Below are 25,292 nucleotides of genomic sequence, written 5' to 3'. Positions count from 1 at the left end.
AGCCTCACACACATCAACATGGATTTGGGTCACCAGGAGGAGGTAGAATGCTGTACAGTGCAGTGCATTTAATGAGGTGACGACCAACGAACACATTTTAGAGTATTTCCATCCAATACTGCAAAAATAAAGTTTCAGCATTCATGAGGTGAACTTTATTTGTGAAACAACTCATCCCCCATCAGGGCTGGATATGAGGCATTTCCATACTGTCTTTAAATTTTAAAAAATATATAGAGTACTGTTCTTAGTAATACATGGCGGCCCACTGGAAGGACAATTAACCAGGCCTAAGGTTCTCCAGCCACAGCCAGGACCCACCTACAGCCACTAGTGCTAAGGTCGTCCCAGTGAACAGTAGCTGGTCGCCCCTCACCTGCCAGCCAGGGCCTCTGCTGGCCTAAATCAAGCAGCTACCACCCTGGGGGTGAGCTTGTTATTCCTACACTACCTACTGACTTGAGTTCTACCCCAGTCATGCCTTGGCCTTTGGAGACCTGAGGGCACATTCTGATCAAAAACACTGCACCCAACCTGATCTTCACTGACCTCCGGGTTTATGCTGAACCCTGATCTCTCCCTGGCTCGCTCTTGGGTCCAGATCCCTGCTCTGACCAGCCCACTTACAGCTGCCACCTTTACACCAACCTTAACTGTACCCTTTCAGGTTTCTTAGGACTAAGATGATAGTAGAATCCTGGATGTGAATCATGACCAAGTGTTTTAAATATTACATAAAAGAATGACATTACTACTTTAAGTTATTAGCATATTAATAAGATGCTAGGGGTTCATTTCCTTTTCTTAGTATATCTATTATTATACTCTAAATATCCTCACCATGCTAAGAAATTAATTCCAGTAAGAAAGAAAGTCTTATTTCCATTTCTTTAGTACGTTTTCCTAATTTAAAGAATGAATTTAAAAAGCATATTATATGTTTTTAAATTGTTATTCTATATTTGACTTCCAAAATAAGACATTCCTTTCCAAACTGTGTCAGGGAAAGTAAGGGTGTACCACAAGAAATCTGCATTTGCTTTAAGATGCTTTTAGTAGAACAGATGTGTAAGAAAACATTATTTTTATTCTGCAAAGTGTTGAGGGGGCTAGTTTTAACCAAAAGATATTTTATGAATATGCTACTTTCACACTGTAGTGTTAGTACTAAGGGACTGATCCTGCACAAAAGGAGAAAGGCCACTGCCTCCCAGCACATGCGCGAGGCTATTAGCAGGGCCGCCCTGGCTCCAGCACCACGACTTCTGCTACTAAACAGCTCCATATGCTTTTTCCCCTCAAGTGCTCTTTAAAACAGGGACACTTTTAGCTTGTAAATTTGTGTGAATTTCTTTAATGATGTCCATGCTAGACCAAGTCGCCTATGTTAGTCTGTCTACGGCACAGAGTAAGATTCGGGGCGTGAGGGGGTAAAGAGGGACTGAAAGGCGATGGAAGGAGACTTGACCGGGGTGGTGAACACAAGACAACATACAGATGATGTATAGAGAACTGTCCGCCTGGAACCTGTATAGTTTTATTAATCAATGTCACCCCAATAAATTCAATTAAAAAAAGACCAAAAAAAGAGATCAAGATTCAACATTGGGACAAAATGATAGCAGGCAGCTCTGGAACTGGGGTGACACATCATTTTACTGAGAACTGAAAATGTGAACATCTGCGCTGCTGATTTAAAGGAACTTGCTAGGTATTACTCAACTACTGATGATTTCATTCATTTATGCCTATGCTTGAAACTCTGCTTTGCGGATGCTGGGAATGCTGGGCACTGCTTCAGAATTCTTCAGACAAGGTAGGAAGGTGACCACCCTCTCCTCTGGCTCTGAGCAGCACCAAACCAAGAACACTAGCTGGATGGATCGTGAGCCCTGGGGCCTGCAACTCCCCCCCATTTCTGTGCCCCAGCACACTAGTGAAGGAGGCCCACCCACAGAGAACTATTTCACCCCAGCTGCTTCCTCTTACCCGCTTCACATTCCGGCACTGTGAGAGAATATTCTATTGTTCCTTAAAGGGAACTAGTTTTTACTGTAGGCATACTATCGCTACACGATGTATTGCGAACCTGTAAAAGCAGCTGGCTTCTGCTTCCAATCTGTGCTTGAGGGGAGTCAATGGTGGCTGCACACAGGAATCACTGGCGGGAGGTGGGGCGGAGGGATAATTAAATGCCAATGACAGGGTCCTACCCAGGTCGATAAACCATGCAATTTGGAACTGGTAATTCTTACAAGCTTCCCAGATGATCCCAATATACGGTCAGGATGAGTCAAGCACTGGGGCTCATGATCTCTGCTCGTGGATATTAACTGTGAATAGGGAGTGCATTGAGCTCTGGAGTCAAACAGCATGGCTTTAAAATCTGATTCTTACTCTCAATAGCTCTGTCACCTTGAACAGGTTAGTTAAGCTCACTAAGCCAGTTTGCTTATCTGTAAAATGGTATCTACCTCAAAGGACAGGACAAGGACCACAGTTCCATTACGACCTTATCTTGTTCTTTGGAGTTTTAGCTGTATCACAAAATGTCAAGCATACAGAAGAAAACTGAGAACTTAAGCCAATCACCTAGCAGTTATCTTTCCAATTGTCTAAATATTGGTGTGGCTCTAGATTTAAAATCTGAGTATGTCTAAGCCTTGACCAGATAGCTCATTGGTTAAAGCATCATCCCAATACCACCAAGGTTGTGGGTTCAATCCCCAGTCTGGGCACATACAGGAAACAACCAATGAATGCATAAATAAGTTGAACAAGAACCAAACTGATGTTTCTCTCTCTCTAAAAATTAATAACTTAAAAAAATAATAAAAATAAAATAAAATCTGCCTATGTCTACATATTTGAATGTTCCAATTTCTTCCCTGTTCCACAGCAAGCATGGCTGAGCCAAGATGTCAGTATATAAGAGGGATAAAAAGCTAAAAGTTGGGCAAAGCTGAGGACAGATTCCAGGGAAGACTCCCAGTACTAAGTCAGAGGCAGCAAAGACTGAGCCACAAAGAAACCATGTCAAAAACAGAGTTAGCAGCCAGGTACCATGTCTAACAGGTACATAAACTGGGATCCAAATCGTGATCTGTATTGAGGACCCTCAGTAATTGTTGAGGAGGCAAAGTGCAGGAAATAACGAACCAGACAACACTGCGCATTCTGTAATCTGCTCTGTGAGGTCCTATTGAAGGACTAATTTCGTGGGCTTGCTAATGCAGTTCTTAAGGAAGCCGTATTTTGTGCCTGATATCTGACAAAACAAATATTTGATCCAATTTTAAATCCACAGAATTCAGCTTAAACTTTAGCTCATGAGTTTAACTCTAGGTTAGCAAAAAAAAATGTTTAAGGCTATTCAAACTCTTCTAGTTTTACCTATACATAACTCAAGAGATTTCAGCATATGATATATACAATGGCTGCAGGGTGGTAAATGTGAAAAACAAGCTCATCAGTATGCCACGTTTATGGATTGGGAGGCTCAATATTCTTAAAGTCTATAGTCAATGAAATCTAAATCCAAGTACAGATTTATTTTATTTTATTTTTTAGAAATTAGACGAGCTGATTTTAAAATCAGGGGATGTAAAGTATCTAGGGGATGCAAAATATCTGGAATAGCTAAAATGATCTTGGGGGTGGGGAGGAATACAAAGTTAGAGGACTTTCCCTAAACCTACAGTTTATTGATCTCTTAATACAAAATTTGCCATAATGAAACCTCACCTGTACATAAGCTTACCATTTTTAAAAAATGTTAATTTACTAATTATAGCACGTGCACATAATACCCCAAATAATAAACTATAGTTCTACTAAAACACTAAAGACAGTATTTCCCAAAGTGTAATCTAGGGACCACTTTAATCAGAATCCCCCTGAGGAGTTTCTTTAAAATGCTGGTGTATGGATTTCCTACAGACCTAAGAGATCAGACTCTTAGAGGTGGGCTCCTGGAATTTCTGTTTTTAACAAGCTTCCCAGGCTGATACTGGTGTACTCTAAAATTGGAAAACTGCCTGGTTTGGCGTGGCTTAGCAGTTGAGCGTCGACCTAGGATCCAGGAGATCGAGGTTCGATTCCCAGTCGGGGCACATGCCCAGGTTGTGGGCTCGCAGGCGATCAATGATGACTCTCTCATCATTGATGTTTCAACTCTCTCTCTCCCTCTCCCTTCCTCTCTCTGAAATCAATAAAGATATATTTTTAAAAATAAATAAAATAAAATTTGAAAACTATTCCCCTAGAATTTATGAGATTTCCCCCCCTAGATGACAGTGGCCTTTTCCCCCATTCACCTGAAGAGATGCTCTCTTAACACAATCTTGATATCAATAAGGAGCAAGACTTACCTTCTCTGGTGGGTGGTTAGTTATAAGAGCTATAGCCCTTTGGGTAAATATGTTTGTTGAGTACATATTTTCATATCCTGTTGCAACTTCCTCGCCATCTCGAAAATCAAGAGCACATCGTGTGACATTCAGAGCTTTGATAAACGCACAGCGCTCATGGGAATAGTAGTCTTCACTACCTAGGAGATATCCTACAACAAGAACAGGAGATGAAAGTGGTCAGCATGATAGAAAACTTGTTAAATAAACGAATGTTTCAGCATTTAACTGCCTAATGCAATTGATTACCCATGACAAGGCTAATCAGATGACAAGGTTAATCAGAGCACCATTTCCTAACATCTCTATATTCGCTATCGGACAGCATTAAAGTGTTATTGTAAAAAAATTCAAATCCACTCCTCACTCAAGTCTTTAGCACACAAGCTCTAACTCTCAAAGTGGGTAATTCCAAGTAAATGCATTTTTTAAAATCAGGGCTCAAATTCAGTAAAGACAATAACATCTTAATCTTTTAAAGCTGTCTAATAGCTAAAATAGTATATAGTTAATGTGATTTGTTACAACTTTTTATTCTGAGGTGATCACATAGATGAATGCAGGAATCAAATAATGTTGCTATTGACCTTGGGAGCCTGGCTTGAAGGTTACTTATAGAAGTGGATTTAGGAGGAATCATCTTCAGTCAGATACTGACACCCACTGGTGAAAGACACAAACCTTTCCCAGCAGAGGATTTCTAGGCAACAGGGCAAAACGCAAACTGACATGTGGTGCTAAGATTAGACTTTTCTACATATGATCTCGATTTCACCCCAAATTTAAATGGCATTAACTGCCTCTCCCACAATTTACACTTAACCATGGAAGGAAATGGGTTTTCTCAACAAATAGATGTTTCTGCAAATGTTCCATATTTTCCTAAAATATTAAAAATAAGCTGTGCTGCATATTATATGATTGCACTTCCATGAAATGTGCATAACCAATGTCACCCCACTAAATAAAAAAATTTTTTTTGAATGTGCAGAATAGGCAAATCTACTAAAGACATTAAGTAGGTTAGTGGCTGCCTAGGGCCGGCGGGGTTGGGGAAAAGAGAGTGACTGCTAATGGGGATGGAGTTTCTTTTGGCGGGGTGGTGGAAATGCTCTACAATTGAATTGTGATGACAGTGGCACAACCCTGTGAATTTATTAAAATAACTGAATTATACACTTTAATTGGGTGAACTGTATGGTATGTGAATTACACCTCAATAAAGCTATTAAAAAGAAATAAGCTGTGCTGGACTCTGCACTATCTCCTGACAAATACAGCTTATTAACCTTAAAATGAGGAGGAAGAAATTGGCCTAGCCCTTTCCCCAGTCCTGAATGTTCCTATAATCACAATTAAAGCCTTACACAGCCTATACAACAAATTAATTCATTTTAATTAATTCCCCCCTTTGCCATGATTCACTAAATTCAAGGTCCTGAACACAATGAATACCTTGGTCTTAAGATGTTTTAAATGGTAATTTTTCTCCTATGTATATAACAGAAAGGGAAATCCAATGTGTTTGCTAATTCGTATGTAATAGAGAAGGAAGTGTACCCACTAAAACAGTTTCAGCCCTTATGTGGGTGCTTAGAGGGGCCATGGCGCAAGGGTTCTATTTGGGTTTTTAATAACTACTGGGTATTAGTCCTTGAGGAAATCACTTCAGGTCTGATATCTGTAAATGGAAACCTTTTATCATTTGGAAGAAAATATGCATAGGATACACTTGACTAAAAGAGGGCAAGCTACAAATATTAAAAAGATATTACAAATGGGAGGGTTCCAGAAATACAACTATTTATTCACATACTTGCCCACACTGACACCAAGCATCATGTGACAGTCACACAGAGCTTTTGTCCAAACAGTGATTCACAAATTTGAATTTACATGCTGAGCCTAAAGACGATGGCAGCCTAGGCATATTTTGGGAAACAGGAGAACATTCTTTTTGAGCAGCTAAATCTCCGACTCCCCTATTTAACAGCATTACTGAAATATAATTCACATACCATACAAGTCTCCCATCTGAAGTGTACAATTCAATGGTCTGTAGTGAATTCAGTGTTTTGCAACCAGCCCCACAGTCACCTGACTGCTTCCTGACAGACCGTCAGGGTCACAGCAGTGATGACTGCTGCAGGTCTCCACTGCAGAGGAACGTGAGGGATCTGCCTGCTCATCTAGGCCCGGGTTAGGCTTCTTAATGCTCACAAAAGGATATCATTTCTATTTTCTGTCCAACTGAATTCTTAAATATATAACTTGGTTCTTAACTTTAAAAAGTTTAAGTATCCATAGTTTTTCCTCTTGCCACAGTACAGGTACTGATCCATATTTTAGCAAACACCTGACTGAAAATTTTCAAAGGATATACAGGCTGTTTTTTCTTTTAAAATCTGCAAAATGACAGAGGTCTTCCACCCAAGTCTGATTTTTAACAGCCATTTGAGGATACTCAGGGTATATCCAGGCTCATGGAGAGAGAATGCCATGACTGATTAGGGATGTCAGCTGGAGAACCTGGCTGGGAGCAGGGCACACGAGGTCTCATGTCTGATGTCCTCGAAGCTCAACTTGAACCCTGATCCAACAAGCGCTACAGAGCTATGTGCTGTGGCTGCATTGTTGGGCCCCATGTAGGTGCTCTGACCCCAGCCTGAATAAGAGAAAAAGGCCCCAAGAAACATCTGTAAGAAAACCACCACTTTATTTCTAGAATGTATTTGAGGACGCTCTACCTTACCTTCTCCCAAAGGAGCCATTTCTCTCAGGTCTAAGGGCCAGAAAATGCTTTACTCTTCCTGAACATCTGGTTTCCATTTATCTTATAAATAATGTGACTCTTATAGGCTTACCTTATTTTTCTTTTTGCTTTGGACATAAAAAATCTCAGATATCAGAGTTGAATGTGAAGCCCACCTACAGCCATGCAGTGATGTTTTTAATTTGGTGCCAAGCAACTATTCTATCTTTTTCTATTCACCCCAATTTTTTATTCTATTTATTTGTAAATGTTTTATGCTGAATATGTACTCCTTTTTGGATATGGCAAGTTGAAAATAAATGAAGATATAAAAAGGGAGATAGGTAGTGAAATGGCGAGACAAAAAGATAGGGTAACATGAAAAAGAACCTGACAAAAATATACAGCCACTGTCAAAATAAACGGGTTGTTAATTAAGATGGCTCAGGACAGATTTAAAGAGGGCACGTTTTAAAACAAACTTTAGATTCCACATTGGTTTCTACGGGGCTCTCAATCCCATAAAATACTTATAATTTTTAGTATCCTTCCTATTACCATCTGTACTTTCCCTCCCATTTTATTTTGTGATCTATCTTCCCCAATCTAGGGATTTCAAAAACAGATTTCCGAGAAAGGGAAAAGCAGTCTACGGAAAAGAGTCTTCTCCATCTTTACAAAAACACCAAACCAAACCTTTGAACACAGCTCACAGGGAGAAAAACACATCCAAACCTTTGTGAGGGAAAGTCTTGTATGGGGTTTTGCCAGGGATTGCTTAAAAACTCATTCTGTGACCCCTTTGGGTAATAAGGCTCTCTAAGAGTACAGTGGTCTGGGATGTGCACGTAGCACGTTTTCCAAAGGCTCCAACGTGGCAGTCAGTGCCCTGGCAAAGGTAACTGCCTCCCTGTGGGGTCGTGCCCACCAGGAGCCGCGTTCACGGAGGCGGCACGAGACAGCGGCCCCACGGCGGTGCTGGCTGACTCACTGTGTTCAAGTTTCCAGTTACAGTATTTCATTTGATTGCACTTGGGTGTGTTTTATGAGAGGGCTGCAGTCAGGCCGAGCTGTTAAAGAAACATGTGCATTTCCATTACCAAAGTAGGTATCAAATCCTCGGCGGGTTGGAAGGCATTCTTTCCGGTACATTCCCAGGTGCCATTTCCCGACCATGTGCGTAGCGTAGCCCGCTTCTTTCAGGAGCTGGGGCAGGAGTTTTTCATCCAGAGGAACGCAGCTGGGCTGACAGGCCCAGATTATTTGGTGCTGTAAACCCGTGCGGATCTTAAAGAGATAAACATAAAATTATGAATTAACGGTGTTGAAATATTCTGAACAAGCAGATAAAGTGGCTGCCTAATTTATTGGACAGGAATGTTTAACTCTATTCCAGTACTTGCTTAAGGCTATTTATTGTTTTAATCCTAACTTAAGGACATGCTTTTTTAAAAATTGATTTGAGAGAGAGAGGAAGAGGGGTGATAAAGATTGACTTAAGAGAGAAATGTCCTCCCATACTCCCTTGCCTGGGGATCAAACCCTCAACCTGGGTATGTGCCCTGATCGGGAATCAAACCCACCACTTTTTGGTTTATAGAACTACACTCAAACCAACTGAGCCACACCAGCCAGGGCTGGCTTAAGGCTATTTTTGAAAGGTACTTTACTCACTTATTCCAGTATGTTAATGGACATAAACAGGATTTGGAAAAAAAAAAAAGAGTAAAAGCACTCTAACAAACAAGATATTGTCAATAAATATTTATCAAGACACTACGTTAGAAACAATTAGCTTAACTTTGTACTTACTACCTCAAAAAAATAGCCAAAATAAGAGATGTGGATCTATCAAGAAAAAAGTGTTCCCATTTCTGTACATATGAGAAGTTAGTGTTTAATGATAAGGAGCTTCTATCTATAGAAACATTATCTTCCAAAGCTGAATAAAAAAGAAACAGAAAATCTGAACAGACTGAAATCAAAGCAGTAATAAAAAAAAAAACTCTCAACAAACAAAAGTTCTGGACCAGGTAGCTTCATAGGTGAATGTTACCAAACATTTAAAGAAGAACTAACACGTATTCCAACTATTCCAAAAAACTATTCCAAAAAAACTCAAGAGGAAAGAAGACTCCCAAGCTCATTCTATGAGGCCAGCATTATCCTAATTCCGAAACCAGATAAAGACACTACAAAGAAAGAAAATTATAGGGTCAATATCCCTGATGAACATAGATGCTAATATCCTCATCAAAATATTAGCAAATTGAATTCAACAATACATTAAAAAGGTCATATACCATGATCAAGTGGGATTTATTCCTGGGATGCAAGATTGGTACAATATCCACAAATCAATTAATGTGATACACCACATAAGCAAAATGAAGAATAAAAATCATATGATTATATCAACAGATACAGAAAAAGCATTTAATAAAATCCAGTATGCATTTATGATAAAAACTCTCAGCAAAGTGGGAACAAAGGTAACATACCTCAACATAATAAAGACAATATATGACAAACCCACAGCTAACATCATACTCAACAGGGAAAAATTAAAAGTCCATTAAAATCAGGACCCATGGACACAGACAATAGCGTGGTGAAGGCCTGGGGTGGGGGTGGGTATGGGGTTGAAGGAGTCAATGGGAGAAAAAAGGGGATATCTGTAATACTTTAAATAAAAATAAATTTTAAAAAATTAAGAACAAGACAGAATGTCCACTTTCACCACTTTTATTCAACATAGTACTGGAAGTCCTAGCCACAGTAATCAGACAAGAAGAATTAATAAAAGGCATCCAAATTGGAAAGGAGGAAGTAAAACTGTCATCATTATTTGCAGATGACATGATATGGTATATAGAGAACCCTAAAGATTCTACCAAAAACTACTAGAACTGATAATGAATTTAGTAAATTAGGAGGATACAAAATAAATATTCAGAAATCAGTTGCACTTTTATACACCAATAATGAACTATCAGAGAGGGAGACTAAGAAAACAATCCCACTTACAATTCCATAAAACAAATAAAATACCTTGGCATAAATTTAACCAAGGAGATAAAAAATCTGTACAGTACTTGGAAAATTATAAGACACTGAAGAAAAAAACTGAAGGTAAAAATAAGTCAAAGCATATACCATGTTCAGGGATAGGAAGAAGTAACATCATTAAAATGCCCATACTACCCTAAGCAATCTATGGATTCAACTCAATTCCTACCAAAACACCAATGGTATATTTCATAGAACTAGAACAAATAATCCAAAAATTTAGTATAGGAAACCATAAAATAGTCCGAATAGCCACAGCAATCTTAAGAAAGAGGAACAAAATTGGAGGCATCACACTACCTGATTTCAAACTATATACTACAAGGCCATAGTCATCAAACCAGCATGGTACTGGCATAAAAACAGACATATAGGTCAATGGAACAGAATAAAGAGCTAAGAAATAAACCCACACCTATATGGTCAATTAATATATGAAAAAGGAGGCAAGAACATACAATGGTGTAAAGACAATCTAGTCAATAAACGGTGTTGGGAAAATTGGACAGATACATGCAAAAAAATGAAACTAGACCACTTCTTACACCATACACAAGAACAAACTCAAAGTGGATTAAAGACTTGACTCAAAACCATAAAATCCTACAAAAAAAACAGGCAGTAAAATCTCTGACATTTCTTAGCAATATTTTTTTTCTAATATATCTCCTTGAGCAAAGGAACCAAAAGAAAAAATAAACAAATGGGACTACATCACACTAAAAAGTTTTTGCATAGCAAAGGAAACCATCAATAAAATGAAAAGACAATCTACTGAATGGAAGAATATTCGCCAATGATACATGTGATAAGAGGTTAATATCCAAAATTTATAAAGAAATCATACAACTCAACCAAAAAAACAATCCAATTAAAAAACGAGCAGAGGACCTGAATAGACACTTCTCCGCAGAGGACATACAGATGGCCAATAGACATGTGAAAAGATGCTCAAGTTCACTGATTATTAGAGAGATGCAAATTAAAACCTCAATTAGATATCATCTTACACCTGTCAGAATGGCTATCATCAATAAATCAACAAACAACATGTGTTGGCGAGGTTGTGGGGGGAAAGGGAACCCTCGTGCACTGTTGGTGGGAATGCAGACTGGTGCGGCCACTGAGGAAAGCAGTGTGGAGTTTCCACTTTTGAGCATATACCTGAAGAAACCCAAAACACTAATTCAAAAGAAGATATGCACTCCTATGTTCACTGCAGTGTTATTTACAAGATACAAGATCTGGCCCGGCCGGACGTGGCTCAGCAGTTGAGCATCGACCTAGGATCCAGGCGATCAGGGTTCGATTCCCGGTCAGGGCACATGCCCGGGTTGCGGGCTGCAGCCAATCAATGACTCTCATCATTGATGTTTCTATCTCTCTCTCTCCCTCTCCTCTCTCTGAAATCAATAAAGATATTTTAAAAAAACAACAACAACAAGAGCCAAGATCTGGAAGCAGCCCAAGTGCCCATCAATAGACTAATGGATAAGAGAACGGTGGCTGCCAGGCTGTCTCTACTGCAGGCCCTTCTGAAGGGAGCCTGCTCTACATGACACTCTCCGTCTAGTTTCTGGAAGCTCCCTTTCCTTTCCTTCTTTCTGGCCCAGGGGGAGTAATAGCTCCACTGGGTTATACACTATCCTTTGAGTTCCCTCACATATCCACACCTTTTAAATAGCCCCTTTGTAAATAAAACCTCCCTAAATTACTTTCATTTGAATGTGCCATCTCTCCCAGCTGGGATTATGAATGATTTGGATGTTACCATATCCACGCTAGGAAACAGAAGCATCTCTCAAAACACACACACACACCCCAAATCACTATGGTTAACACTAGAAGTTTATCAATAGAAAATCCTGGGTTTAAAAACCTCATAATATATACCAATTGGCAACAGAGCAGGATAAGGAAAGGTAATATTTTATGGATTCAAAAGGCCCAGTGGAGATTAATGCCATATGCAAGTTTTTCAAATGGAAAGCTCATCCATCACACACAGAGAATGAATTCTGACGGCTCTATAGCAAACCAAGGGAGACTGTGCGGTTCAGTGTCCTGGCCATGGGCAGTGGGCCAGGTGGTCAGCTGAAGCCTGCTTCTATTATCTACCATCATATGGAGCAGGGAATTTGTTCTTTTCAGTCCCTGAGAATTTATTTGACAGAGCATTTTTATGGCATTACTGGGGAGTGGAAGCCAAACTCTGGATGACAGCCAAAAAACATGTTTTTGGTCTGTTCGAACATTATTTGAAGTGAGGAAGCTGTAATGTGTAGCGAGGCCGTAAACAGGCAAATGCTGAGCTGCTTCCAACCCAGCACTTCAGTTTAGCATGAGTTATAGAGCCGCACCATGCTTCACGGGGCAGGATGATAACCACACCAAGAGGAATCAAAAGGAAAAACAAACATCCCCGTCTAAATGCAACAGCATCTAAAACATTCCACTCTAACGCCCGTCTTCTATGAGAGGGTGTGTAAATGGAGAGGGTCCGACAGATAAAACATGAAAGTCCAGAGCGGTTTAGTCTCTCTCTACCATGGGTAGGGTAGCTGTCTCTTCTTCATTCACCCCAATCCTCCCTCAAAAAACAGCTTCTCCTAAAATATTACTTGACCACCAAGAATTCCCTCTGCAAAGGCAGAGTTTGCGACTTCGGGAAGGACCTGGCTTGTCTCTGGGTTCTTCCTGAGGGGTAACTGATGAGACATTTGTGGTTCCATGTTCTGTTGCATGTAAAATTCGTTTGATCCTGTGAGTTATCCTGTCCTCTGCAGACCTAGAAGATACTAGCAGTGTAGTCTCAAGAACTTAAAAGAGAAAACCAATCTCCTGGACCCAATCTCCTGGATGGGGAGGGGACAGGATGGGGTGGTTTTCACATCAGAACCTCTTACAATCCCTTTCGGAGGTTCAGGCAATCTACTGATTATTAATCTATTTGGAAGCTCAGAGCACAGTATTTCAGCCACGCTTACGATAAACTCGCCCAGGGACTGGGTGAGCCACTGCCACACACACGGCAGTGGATGCTATTTCTCTCCTCACCTCGGGTGTTGGGAGAACATCCCGTCGAACAGAACGCGGGCCCTAGGCTGTCAGTCTGACCTGTGCGAGATGAACTCATACCCACACCGCACCTGGGTATTTGTGCAACACCTCCTGCTGCAGGACTTGAAAATTCAGAAAAATGGGCAGGTCTCCCGCTCCACTTCACACACCAGAGAGCTCAGAGGGAAGTTTCGTGACTGGAACGTGTCACAAAACATGCTGGGAGCCAGCCAGGAGCTCAGAAAATCTAGCCTGTGCCGTGGCCAGCACACTGTCAGCTTTAACCACGGTCAAGTACCACTCATGCCACCTGAGGGTTTATTCCTGGAGATGCCTACAGAACAAATGGATGGTGGAGAATTGCTCCCTTCCCCCGCAAGCCTTCTAAAAGGCAGTCAGCTGCCCACGCTGCCGAAGCCAAGTGCTACAGAGCACACATTATGTGTGCGAGGGCCTGGCTCGGCCATCTGGCCTGGCCCTTCAGATCTCGGGCTGCAGAACTGGCTGGTGTCACTGACAGTTTTAAGGGTCTATTTATTTTGGTGTCGATTAGCAAAGAGTATAAATCTCTGACTAAACCCACAAAGGGATGTTGTTTGTAAAAAGAGTAAACAAGGCAAAAACTGTTTTCAGTGCCTTCCTCTGTTTAAATTATGAATCTAGCCAAAAGCCCAAAATGAAAAGGAAGGAAAATAAGGAAGAAAAAGAATTGTTAGTAAAGTGATATGATTAAGGAAACAAAAACAAAGAGAGTTACCAGACAGGAATAGCCTAAAGGGATTCTTGAAATAACCTAAAAAATCATCCGGCAAAAAAACCCGTAAGTTAATGGGCCATATTGCACTCAGCCGGAGACTTATTTATTTCCAATTACTTGGTAAGTAAAATATGGAATTATTTCTCTAAGATATCTTCAATACTCATAGACTAAGTCTCCAGATGCCCTTCCCTTCTGAGGGTGCTTCTAGGCTCTGGTGAGGCTACGGGAGGACACCTGGCTTCAGGGAAAACAAAAGACCCTCCCAAGCACGTCATCCCAGGGCCCTTCTTCAGAGCCCTGACGTGTTTTCGGTAAGTGGCCCTCTCGCTTGTTACTATGCCCTAATGCATCCTTCGTTCCTCCCCGAAAGGGTCAGGAGTGAACACTAACACGTGCGCTCCCTTCGGAGGCACCTATGGCCTTGGACTACACGCTCCTCTTCTCTCTCGCCCCTTGGACGCCTTGGCCTGGTCCTGTGAACACTCCCAATCTGTGGCACGCAGGCTCCCCCAAGCACTCCTCCCACTTCTTCCAGGTCTTCACTCCGCTCTTCGCTCTTTTCTAAGCTGACCAGGGACAGGAGTCCCCGAGAGACAGACAGTGGAGGGGTGACGGGAAGGGGCAGGCAGGGCACTGAGAGCAGGGGATGCGGGAACCTCGGGGAGAGCTCCCTCCTCTCCGAGCCACAGCGTGCAGGCCCCATTCGATCCGCAGCGTGGGGCTTACCTGCCCACACTCTTACAGCAAACTTGAACCAAAAGTAAAAAATTACCCATGCTGCGCGGGCAGCCTCCTTCCCGTATTTTCTGTCCAAGGTTCTGCTTCAGGGGTGAGTGAAAAGCTGTGAAAGTGTCCTGTCTGTTTGTCAATGAGATTAAGAGGAATGTGGCGTGGGTCCCTGAAGAGTGAAACCTTGGAGTCATCTCTCACCGCTTCCATTCTCTGCCAAGGTTTACAGAGTTGGGGCGGAGCGGCCCCTCCGTGCCCAAGGTAAGGCTGCTCCCAGGTGAGGGCCAAAGTTACTTTACTTTTTTCCCCAAAGAAATGTTTCCACTAAGGCCTACCACTTGTGTTACCCTTTATTCTTTATGATTTCTCAGAAAGGAAGCAAGGGCATGAGAAATGACTTGTCAGCCCTAAGCAGTTAAGACAGCGAGCCCCTTCAGGAAATGCCCAGGCGTTCAGGTGCTGGGCACATTCATTCATTTAGCTGTTCAGCACCGAGTGCGCCTCTAGGCCAGAGATAAGTGAGGCGATCGAGTGGAGAAGTCAGGCCTGAGAACCACCAGCCACACTTAAAAAGTGTACTAGGGGCGCAGAGGTATAATTAATATTTTGTATTGAATGAAGTCAATTTGTAATAACGTGGAAATTTAGTATTTTCAAGTCTACTTGAACTAAAAGCAGTATTCAAATTCTATTAGAAAAGCAGAAGGATTTTTATTTATATAACCACTTTTCTAAATATCTTTATTACATGTGTTATTTTATTGAAATATATTTGACATACAACATTGTGTAAATTTAAGATGTATCACGTTAATTTGATACATTTAATAAACATTGTGATATGATTGCCGCTGAAATGCTAATTAATACCTCTATCACATTACATAATGGTTCTTTTTAGTGGCTGGAATCATTAAGTTCTAGTCTCTGAGCAAGTTTGATGATTACAACACAGTGTTGACTATGTTCACTATACTGCACATCCCATTTCTAGGTCGTATTTACTACTTGTTCCTAGTTTGTGCTGTTAAACAACATCTGTCCTATCCCCCTAACCCCTTTGTGGATTTTTAGGTTAATATTTTAAATCTTGAATATTGAAACAAGGGGTAAGTAAACATAAAATCTATTTCATTATATGCACAACCTGCCTCCAAAGGACGCTAAGAAGCTGAGAAACGGGCTACTGACAGGAGGGTAGGAAGAAGGGCCAGGCGACAGGAATGCAAAGGCCTTTTTTTTTTTTTTTTTGCATATAACTTTTAAAAATATTCTATATTTGAAAATTTTGAATGTATTTCCTTATTTTAGGAATAAGTTTACAGTGTTATTTTTAAAAGAGAAAATATAAAATTTAATTCTGACTGGAATTACATGTGTACAAAGAATGGCACTTTATTGTGGTTCCTTAAAATATATTGATTTGGAACACTGTTAGATTAGAAACATTCTTCAGTGTAACACTCCTATGAAAACCGAAACCAACTTGAACATTCTATCCTGAACAAGCAGCAGTGGCTGTGGGGAGCCCCTGCTCCCTCTCTGGGCGCTTGGCCTGCTTGTCCACCCCCTTCACCCAGCCAGGGGCGCCGTCCCCCCCGCTGAGGAGGGGCCCTTTCCAGCGGGGCCTTACTGTGGCAGTCCCTCCCACTGAGTACACTCTGCGTGCCAGGACCTTTCCGTGGCCCATTCCCCTCTCCATTCAGGCCTCCGCCTCTACATCGCTTTCTTGGAAGTACCTTCCTGAGTCACTATTACTTGACCTGCTTTACTTTAGTCCCCATATTTATTGCCATGCTATTTAAATTCACCTTACTCATTTGTTTGTGTTTATTTCACCCCCTCTTGAAAACTCCTTCCCCTACCCTCACCCCCACCACTATAAACATCAGGAAATCCAGAGTGTATAGCACAATGCCCAGGACCAATAGTTGCTCAATGAAAATTTGTGGAAAAAATGAATGAATGCATGCATTATACTCAATGGTGACAGACTGAAAGCTTTCCTCTCAGATCAGGAATAAGAAAAGAACGTCCCCTCTGGCCACGTCTATTCCATAATGTACTGAAGGTTCTACCCGGCGTAACTACGCAAGAAAATTAAATGAAAGGTACCAGATTGGTAAGTAAGAAGTAAAACTATTTCTATTTGTAGATGACAGGATCATTTATAGAGAAAATCATACAGAGCATGTACACATACACATACACATACACACACACACACACACACACAATTAGAACTAGTAAGTTCCGCAAGGCTGCAGGACATAGGTCAAATATATAAATGTCAGTTGCATGTCTATACACTACCAATGAGCAATCGATAATAAGATTAAGAAAACAATTCCATTTATAACAGATGAAAAATGAGAAAAAAATAAAAATAAGTGTAACCAAAGACGTGCAAGACTCGTAGGCTGAAAACTACAAAACATTGTTGAAAGAAATTAAAGAGGGCCTAAATGGAAAGACATCTCAGATTTATAGACTGGAAGGCCTGTGTTGCTAGGGTAGTACTACTCCCCAAATTAATTTATAGATCAATGCAACCCCTATCAAAATTCAGAAATGGACAAGTTTGATCCTAAAATTCATATGGAAATACAAGGGGCCCAGATTAGCCAAAACAATCTTAAAAAATAACAAAATTGGAGAACTCACACTTTCTGATTCTGAACCCTACCACAAAGCTACAGCTCAGTGCCGATGTAAGGATAAACAGATCGATGGAACAGAACTATGAATACAGGAATAAACCCGTATGTCTATGGTCAACTGATTTTTGACAAGGGTACATACAAAGACCATCCAATGGGGGAAAAAATAGTCTTTTCAACAAATGGTCCTGAACAACTGGACATCCGTATGTATCCACACACTTAAAAAAAATATACAAAAATTAACTAAAAAGGGATCAAAGATCTAAATATAAGAGCTGAAACCACAATAGTCTTAGAAGAAAACAGAAGTTTTTGTACCTTGAATTAGAAAGTGGTTCTTTAGATATGACACCAAAAGCACAACCAAAAAAAAGTAAATAAACTGAAATACTTCAAAATTTAGAACTTTTTAATATAAAAGGACACCGTCAAAAAAGTAAAAGGACAACCCACAGAACAGAATAAAATAATTGCAAATGATATATCTGGAAAAGGTTTAATATACAGAATATATAGAGAACTCTTATAACTCAACAATAAAAAGACAAATAACCCAATTAAAAAGTGGGTAGAGGATATGAGCAGAGATTTCTCCAAAGAAATATACAAATGACCGATACGACATAAAAAGATACTCAATATCATTAGTCATTAGGGAAATGCAAATGCAGAAGCATAATGAAATATCACTTCCTACCCACTAGGCTGACTAGAAGGCTATAATAGAAAAACAGGTAATAACAAGTGTTGACAAGGACTCAGAGGAATTGCAACCCATATACATTTTTGGTGGGAATGTGAAATGGTGTAGCTGCTGTGGAAACAGTTTGGTAGCTCCTTCAAAAGTTAAACATAGAGTTGCCATACGATCTAGCATTCCATTCCTAGATATATACCCAAGAAAACTGGGGGGAAAAAAAAAAGTTCATATAATTTTTCAAAACTTGTACATGGATGTTCACAGCAGCATTATTTATTCATAATCGCCAAAAAGTAGATTAATCCAATGTCCATCAACTGATGAATGGAAAATAACATGTTTGTATATCCATACAATGAAATATTACTTGGCCATAAAACAGGATGATACATACCACCACATGGATGAAAGTATACCTCCTGTATGATTCCATGTATGTCCATAACAATGGATAGTAGATTAGTGGTTGCCAGGGGTGAGGGGAAGAAACGAATGAGGACAGGACTCTTAATGGTTATGAGTTTCTTTTTGGGGTGCTAGAAAGATTCTGAAAGTAGATAGAGGTGATGGTTTCACAACTTTGTGGATATACAAAAATCACACACACAAAACACCAATGAGCCCAGCCGGCGTGGCCCAGCAGTTGAACATCGACCAATGATCCAGGAGATCGAGGTTCGATTCCCTGTTGGGGTGCATGCCTGGGTTGTGGGCTCGATCCCATGAGGGGCATGCAGGAGGCAGCCAATCAATGACTCTCTCTCATCACTAATGTTTCTCTCTCTTTCTCCCCTCTCCTTTCCTCTATCTGAAATCAACAAAAATATTTTTTAAAAAACAAAAAACCCCCAATGAATTATACACTTAAAATGGTGAATTTATGGTATGTGAAATATAACTTTAAAAAAAGAGTATAGAATAAGCAATATCTCATATTGCTAGTGGGAATGTGGACTGATACCACCTACTGAGTTGCAATTTTGAAATATTTATCAAAATTACAAACACGTTAAACCCAGAAAATTCTTTTTAAGAATTTATTCCATTCAAATGCATGCAAAATGACATATTTACAAGGTATTGACTTCAGCATTTTTTTTTAACCACCACAGATAAGAGTTTGGGCCCCTGACCCCTGCCCCATACCCCAACTCAACCTTTTATGATTCCAGAGCCCCCACCCTACTTTTCCTTGGTAATTTATCTTTATTGTATATTTATCTATTGTAATTTATTGTAATTTATCTATATTATATATGTCCCCTTTTTTTCCCCACTGACCCCTCTCCACCCCTCTTCCCGCTCCTTCACCACACTATTGTTTATGTCCATGGGTTATGCATATAGACTTCAGTATTATTTGATATATAAAAAGGCTGGAAATAACCTATATGTCTATCATTATGTGACTGGTTAAATAAATTATGATATGCCTACTTAACAAAATATTATACAGCCATAAATATTGAGAATGCTCTTTACATAACAATATGGAATTATTTTAAATGTTAAGGTAAAAAACCCAAAACACCAAGGTGCAAAGCAGTGTGAAGAGGATGCTATCAGTCATATAAAAAGAGAGGAGGGGAATGTTCACATATGTATCTTGTATATGAATAAAAAATTTTATACATAATTCAGATTGCATTTTTTGCCTGCAAAGATGGGGAGGTGGAAACCTAAGGAAGAGAAGGTATGTGTGTATATGTGTATGTAGGAAGAGATTTTTTCACCATAAGCCCTTTTGCAACTTTTGAGTTTTTAAACCATGTGAATTTATTTTTCTATTCCAAAAACATTAATTAAATATAGATATTTAAAAAGATTTTTAAAATAATGAATGAATGAGTCATATAGGGCTGAGAAGAACACTAGCCTAAGTGTAGAGACCTGAATTCTAGTTCTGAATTTATGGGTAACTTCTTACCTCATCATTACCTTATAATGATCAGTCTCTCTTTTCCCCCTTTCCCAAACTCTATGCATTTTTTAAGTAAAGCATGCATATTTTTAAAGGTTCATATGTGAGGATTCTGAACAATGAAATGTCTAAATAGAAAAGGTTGAATTCACGCTTTTGTTTGAACTAGTTTCTGGCACCAGAACAAGCAACTCCTGTAACTTGTAGGGCAGTGTTGAGCAAGGTTAATCTTTCCTTCTACCAGTAGGTGGCATTAGTGAGTATGCTAATATTCATTTAGCAAGCCAGACATTTGCTCTAAAGGACCCAAGAACCTTAGAGTCAAATAAATTGAGAGATACAGAGCCTTAGAGGTCAGCCCAATTCCCATATTTTCCAGAAGTGAAAAATGTCTAGTGAGGTCAATGATGTCTAGTGATGTCTAGTGAGTCTGAAGACTGACTGACATGGCAAAGAATGAAACCTACATATAATTACTAACTGGTCTGCTCAACTAAATACTTTAATCAGCTAAAAAACTAAAACTCAGAATGTCTTGGGAATATAAAGTTCCATCAGTCTAAACTTGCTTATCACATTATGCTTTTCCTTTCTAATCTAAAGTTAAATGATTATGGGAAGGGGGGGGTCTCTACATGTCAAAGCATGATTCACAGATGTGGCTATTAAGTAGTTCTTTCAAGTACCTAATTTTAAAAGAAACAAACTTCCTCATTTTATTGTCTAAAATTATGCACAACACATGACTTTCAGAAATACAACCTTTCCTCCTATTTCATTTTACATTTAACGTAGGCAATTCCTAACCTGAAGTGTGGTGAGTTCATTTTTTACATTGAGATGTTGAGGAACAACCTAAATGCCCAAAAATAATAGAAAAATCATTCAGGAAATATTTTTAATAATTCTGAGTAGCAATGTCGTGTAGCGGTTGTGCAGCCACACTGCCCAGTTCAAATCCTGCTCCACCACTTATTTGCCCTGGATTTGGGGCAAGTTTCTTAACCTCTTCCAGCCTCAGTTTCCCCATTATCAAAAATGACTAACAACAATAATACCTACTTCATCGGGTTTCTGTGAGACTGTGTCCAAGCGCTCAGAGCAGTACCAGTATGTAGTATGTGAGGGCAATGAGGCTGCCTCACCCTTTGAGAAAGTGACTCGTTTAAAAGAGGATGCTTGCTAACCCAAGGTAATTTCTAATCAGGGCTCACATGCTCTATCAGAATAAAACAGAAAAGTCGAACACAATGCTTGGGGGGCTAGCTTCTATGTTGAGTGGTTTCTAAGCTGCTTTGGAACGCCCATCTTCTACCCTGCCTTCACTTCATACCGGGGGTACTCTGAATACTCACATTTTCCCCTCCAAGATGAAATGTCAGTGACTGGTGGGGGAAGCTGTTAAGGGACGAAAGTAGCCAATTACATGAGCAAGCTTTTGTGTGTGGTGTCTGCTTTCCTGCTCAAGTCTGTTGGAAGGGAGGAAGTTAGAGAACTGAAAGCCCTCCTGTTCTTCTGCAATTCCAGTTCAGTTCTCTTGCTTCAGAGCAAATGCAGAACCATTTTGGTCAGCCCTGGCCTTCCCTCCTTAGTCCCACAGAGGGTCCAGGAAAAGATCTGCATCACAGTAGGTATTCCTGATTATACTTCACAGTCCAAGTTAGAACTGCGGAAAGCATTTAGGGCTGGTGGTGAAGGGAACTGGCCTCTATCTCCATTGCAAACCATAGGGAGGTATCCCTGTGCTCTCAAACGGTTCCCAGTTATTGTATTTAATATGATCATAACCACACCAGGATCTTACGAAAATGTCAATCTTATTGAGAAAAAAAGTCCAATTTTAGAGGCCTGAGATGACAAGTGGGTGCAGGAAAGGCATAAACCCAGCTTGAGCACTTTCTAGCACTTTCTGTGTGGTTCTTAACTTGTCATGGAACTCTGGCAGGTAGTCAGAGAGACATGAGCAGAGCAAGGACGATGGTCCAGGTATGGAAGTCACCATGGTGGAAAGCCCCAGGCGCCTAGCAACAGACAACTGTGGGGTGAGACCTTGTCCCCAGGGTAACTTTTCCTCCCCTAGCATATTGCTGGTCATTTGGTTTAGAACCCGTGATCTTTCATAACATCTAGGCCTCAGTTGTGTTTCAGTTCCAGGACCAGAAAAGCAGCAAAACCAGACAAGCAATCCCATGGCTGACCTCAGGACCAGCTGCAGTGACTAATGACCCCCTGTCCAGCTGCTGACCAATCAGTAGAGACCATGACCCTGAAAGGACACACCTGAAAAGCTGATGAATATTCTACTGAGATCCTCCGCTGGGACCTCCCCTAAAATTTCCACCCGTAAGAGCTTTTAGGTCAGAGGACCCAGCACCCTCTCCTTCCCTGGAGCACGCCAGTGCCTTTCCCTTTCCCCTCTCCCTCCCCATCGATCTCTTCTTACCCCTAGGGAATTACCTTACCTTCTTCATTCCTAAACTCCAAGGGCCCTTCTTTTGCCTCTGTAACTTATTTCCTAAACCCATTTCTTCTACCACTCACTTCTTCCACCTCTGTGATTTTTCTAAATAAAGGTTCTCTTATAATGAGAATTGGCTTTGATCTGACCCCACCGGTCTTACACCTGGTACCTTTCAAAGCTGCCAACAGAACCTCTATAGGTTTGTTTCCTCATTTGTAAAAGGGGATTAAAAATAACAGCTACCTTATGGGCTGTTTCAAAAATTAACTTTAAAGACAGTAAAGCAGCCCTGACCGGGTGGCTCAGTTGGCTGGAGCTTCGTCTGGAATACCAAAAGGTTGTGGGTTCGATTCCTGGTGAGGGTACATACCTATGTTGCAGGTACAAGAGGCAACCAATCGATGTTTCTCACATCAGTATTTCTCTCCCTCTCTCTCCCCCTTCCTCTCTCTCTCAAATTAAAAACAAAATATATCCTCAAGTGAAGATTAAAAAAATAATAAAAACAGTAAAGCAGCCCTGGCCAGGTAGCTCAGTTGGTTAGAGTGGGGGTCTCTACCTACACACCAAGGCTGCAGTTCAATCCTGGTGAGAGCACACACGGGAAACACCAAAGAATGGGTAAATAAGTGGAACAGGTGTAGGCCAAGAGATTGCCTGAAGGGGGATAGGGTGGGAGGTGGGAATGAGGGTGTGTGGGGGGGTGTCACACCACACCTGGGGAAGATTGCAATAGAATATTCAGCAGCTTTCCAGGTGTGTCCTTTGAGGGTTTAGGTGTCCACTGATTGATTGGTCAGCGCCAGGGCAGGGGGTCATTATCCAATGCAGCTGGTCCTGAGGTCAGCCACGGGGCCCCTGGTCTGGTTTTGCTGCTTTTCTGGGCCTGGAGCTGAAACACAACTGAGGCCTAGATGTTCCCTCTAGGCAGGAAAGGTCAGGGGGTCGAAACTGAATAACCAGTGATAAGCTAGGGGAGGAAAGGTCATCCTGGGGGGCGACGTCCCACCCTACAAATGCCCCCTGCTAGACATCTGGGGCTCTCCACCCTGATGACCTCTGCACCCGGCCCATGGCCCTTGCACCACAGAACAACAAATCCATGTCTCTCTCTTTCCCTTCCTTCCTGTCTCTAAACTCAATAAATTAAAAAAATAAAAACAGCAAAGCGCTAAGGAAACGTTCTCGCTATTCTTAGCTACCTAATATTTATGCACACTCTCCACAATTACACTTTCCCTGTTGCGCACAGAGAAGTTCTTCAAGGGCAGCTTTCGGAGGTAATGAAGATGCTCAGGGGTTGAATCGGGATACATGTGAAAGGAATGTCAGCAGCCCAAGAAAAGCCCACCTGCGGAGGCTTTTTCTCCAGGGCTGCCCAACCTTGAAACAATTCATCTCTGGTCGGACGGTCCTAACCCCCCACCGCCGAGCCTCAGGGAGCCCGAGCCCTGCCCGCAGGGGACACTCACTCTAAACCTCCGGCATCCCCCCGCCACCTGCCGCGCCCGCGCCCCGCCAGCTGCGCCCCCCGCCCCGCCGCAGGTAGGCCCCGCGCAGCCCACGGCCCGCCGGCAGGACCCGCCGCCGCCCCCAGACAACGAAACTGCGCGCCCGGCGCGGCGGGGGCGGGGCCGCGGGAGCGCGCGTGCGCAGAGGCCGCCGCGGAACCCAGGCCGCGGGGCGCGGAGACGGCGCCGCGGGGGCGGGGGCCGCCGCGCTCGCCCCGGCCGGGAACGGAGTCGGGCCCGCGCGGCTCCCGCCCCGCCGGCAGGGGCTCGAGGCCGGGCCGGGCGCGCGTACCTGGTAGCGGCCGGTGAGCAGCTGGCTGCGGGACGGCGTGCACAGCGGCTGCGTGTAGTAGTTGTCCAGGCGCACGCCGCGCGCCGCCAGCGCGTCCAGGTGCGGCGTGCGCACGGCCGAGCCGTGGAAGCCCACGTCGTTCCAGCCCAGGTCGTCCGCCAGCACGAACACCAGGTGCGGCGGCCGCGCGGCCCCAGCGCCCGCGCCCGGCGGCGGCGGCAGCAGCAGCAGCAGCAGCAGCGGCAGCGGCGGGAGGCCGACGGGCGGGCGCGGCCGCCGCGGGCCGGGGCCTCGGGGCAGGCTCTCGGCGCCGCGCGGGCCCATCCTGCGCCGCGCTCGGTCCCCGCGCGTGTGCGCCTGCAGCCGCGGCCCGGCCTACAGAATCAGGAACTGGGCGGCCGCCCCGCCCCGCCCCGCGGCTTCCCCCCGCGCCGCGGGCTGCGGAGGCCGGCGCCGAGCCCCCGGCCGAGCCCGGGCCCGCGGCGGGGAGGGGCCAGGGCCCAGCTCGGCCCCGCGGAATCTGCGCGGTGGGGACGCCGGTCGCTGAGCTCTGCCGACGGGAGCTCGGCGCCGTGGGTCCCAGCGAGGAGCAGACCTGTTCTTACAGTTCACGAAGCATCTATCTGCACAGCCCTCGTCCCTAAATCTCGCAGCAACGCTGGCAGCTAGGAATTGGAATGAATGCACGGGTTTTTTAGAATAAACAATCTTGTAGCTGCTTGCGCCTAACAGGAGCTCGGTTCTGTCGCATGGCCCTGGGCTGAGGTTGGGAAGGTAGGGGGAGAAGCACCCCGAGCAGGAGCCAGCCTCGTGCCGGCGGGGGACGTAGAGGCAGCCGTCAGGAGGACGTCTCGGGTCCCCTTTGCGAGCAGTACCTGCCCTGCGCAGCCAGTCCCCCACCAGCGCAAACGGAGCCCGGTGCACGCGCCGCCTGCGCGCGGCCCTTCGACGGTGCAGCTCCGCTT

The 25,292-nt window shown here is 42.7% G+C and overlaps 1 protein-coding gene across 2 annotated transcripts in view; it reads right to left on the bottom strand.

Annotated features, from left to right (window-relative positions):
• Positions 1 to 24,651, bottom strand: part of ARSB (arylsulfatase B) — a gene marked incomplete at its 5' end in the record, with an annotated part of 115,505 nt that extends 90,854 nt beyond the window's left edge. Inside the window, 3 exons of one of the 2 annotated variants that reach the window (XM_081131469.1) lie at positions 4,371 to 4,561; positions 8,262 to 8,448; positions 24,328 to 24,651. In XM_081131469.1, coding sequence (XP_080987595.1) covers positions 4,371 to 4,561; positions 8,262 to 8,448; positions 24,328 to 24,651 — 702 coding nt within the window. Of the gene's footprint in view, positions 1 to 4,370; positions 4,562 to 8,261; positions 8,449 to 18,536; positions 18,637 to 24,327 lie in introns of those variants that run through there. The other variant, XM_081131470.1, reaches the window with a different exon arrangement.
• Positions 24,652 to 25,292: the final 641 nt, after the last annotated feature.

This window comes from Miniopterus schreibersii (genome assembly GCF_964146895.1).
Source record: "Miniopterus schreibersii genome assembly, chromosome: 3".
NCBI lineage: Eukaryota > Metazoa > Chordata > Mammalia > Chiroptera > Miniopteridae > Miniopterus > Miniopterus schreibersii.
The sequence above is the reverse complement of the archived record's forward strand: the minus strand, read 5'-3'. Positions and strand labels throughout refer to the sequence as shown.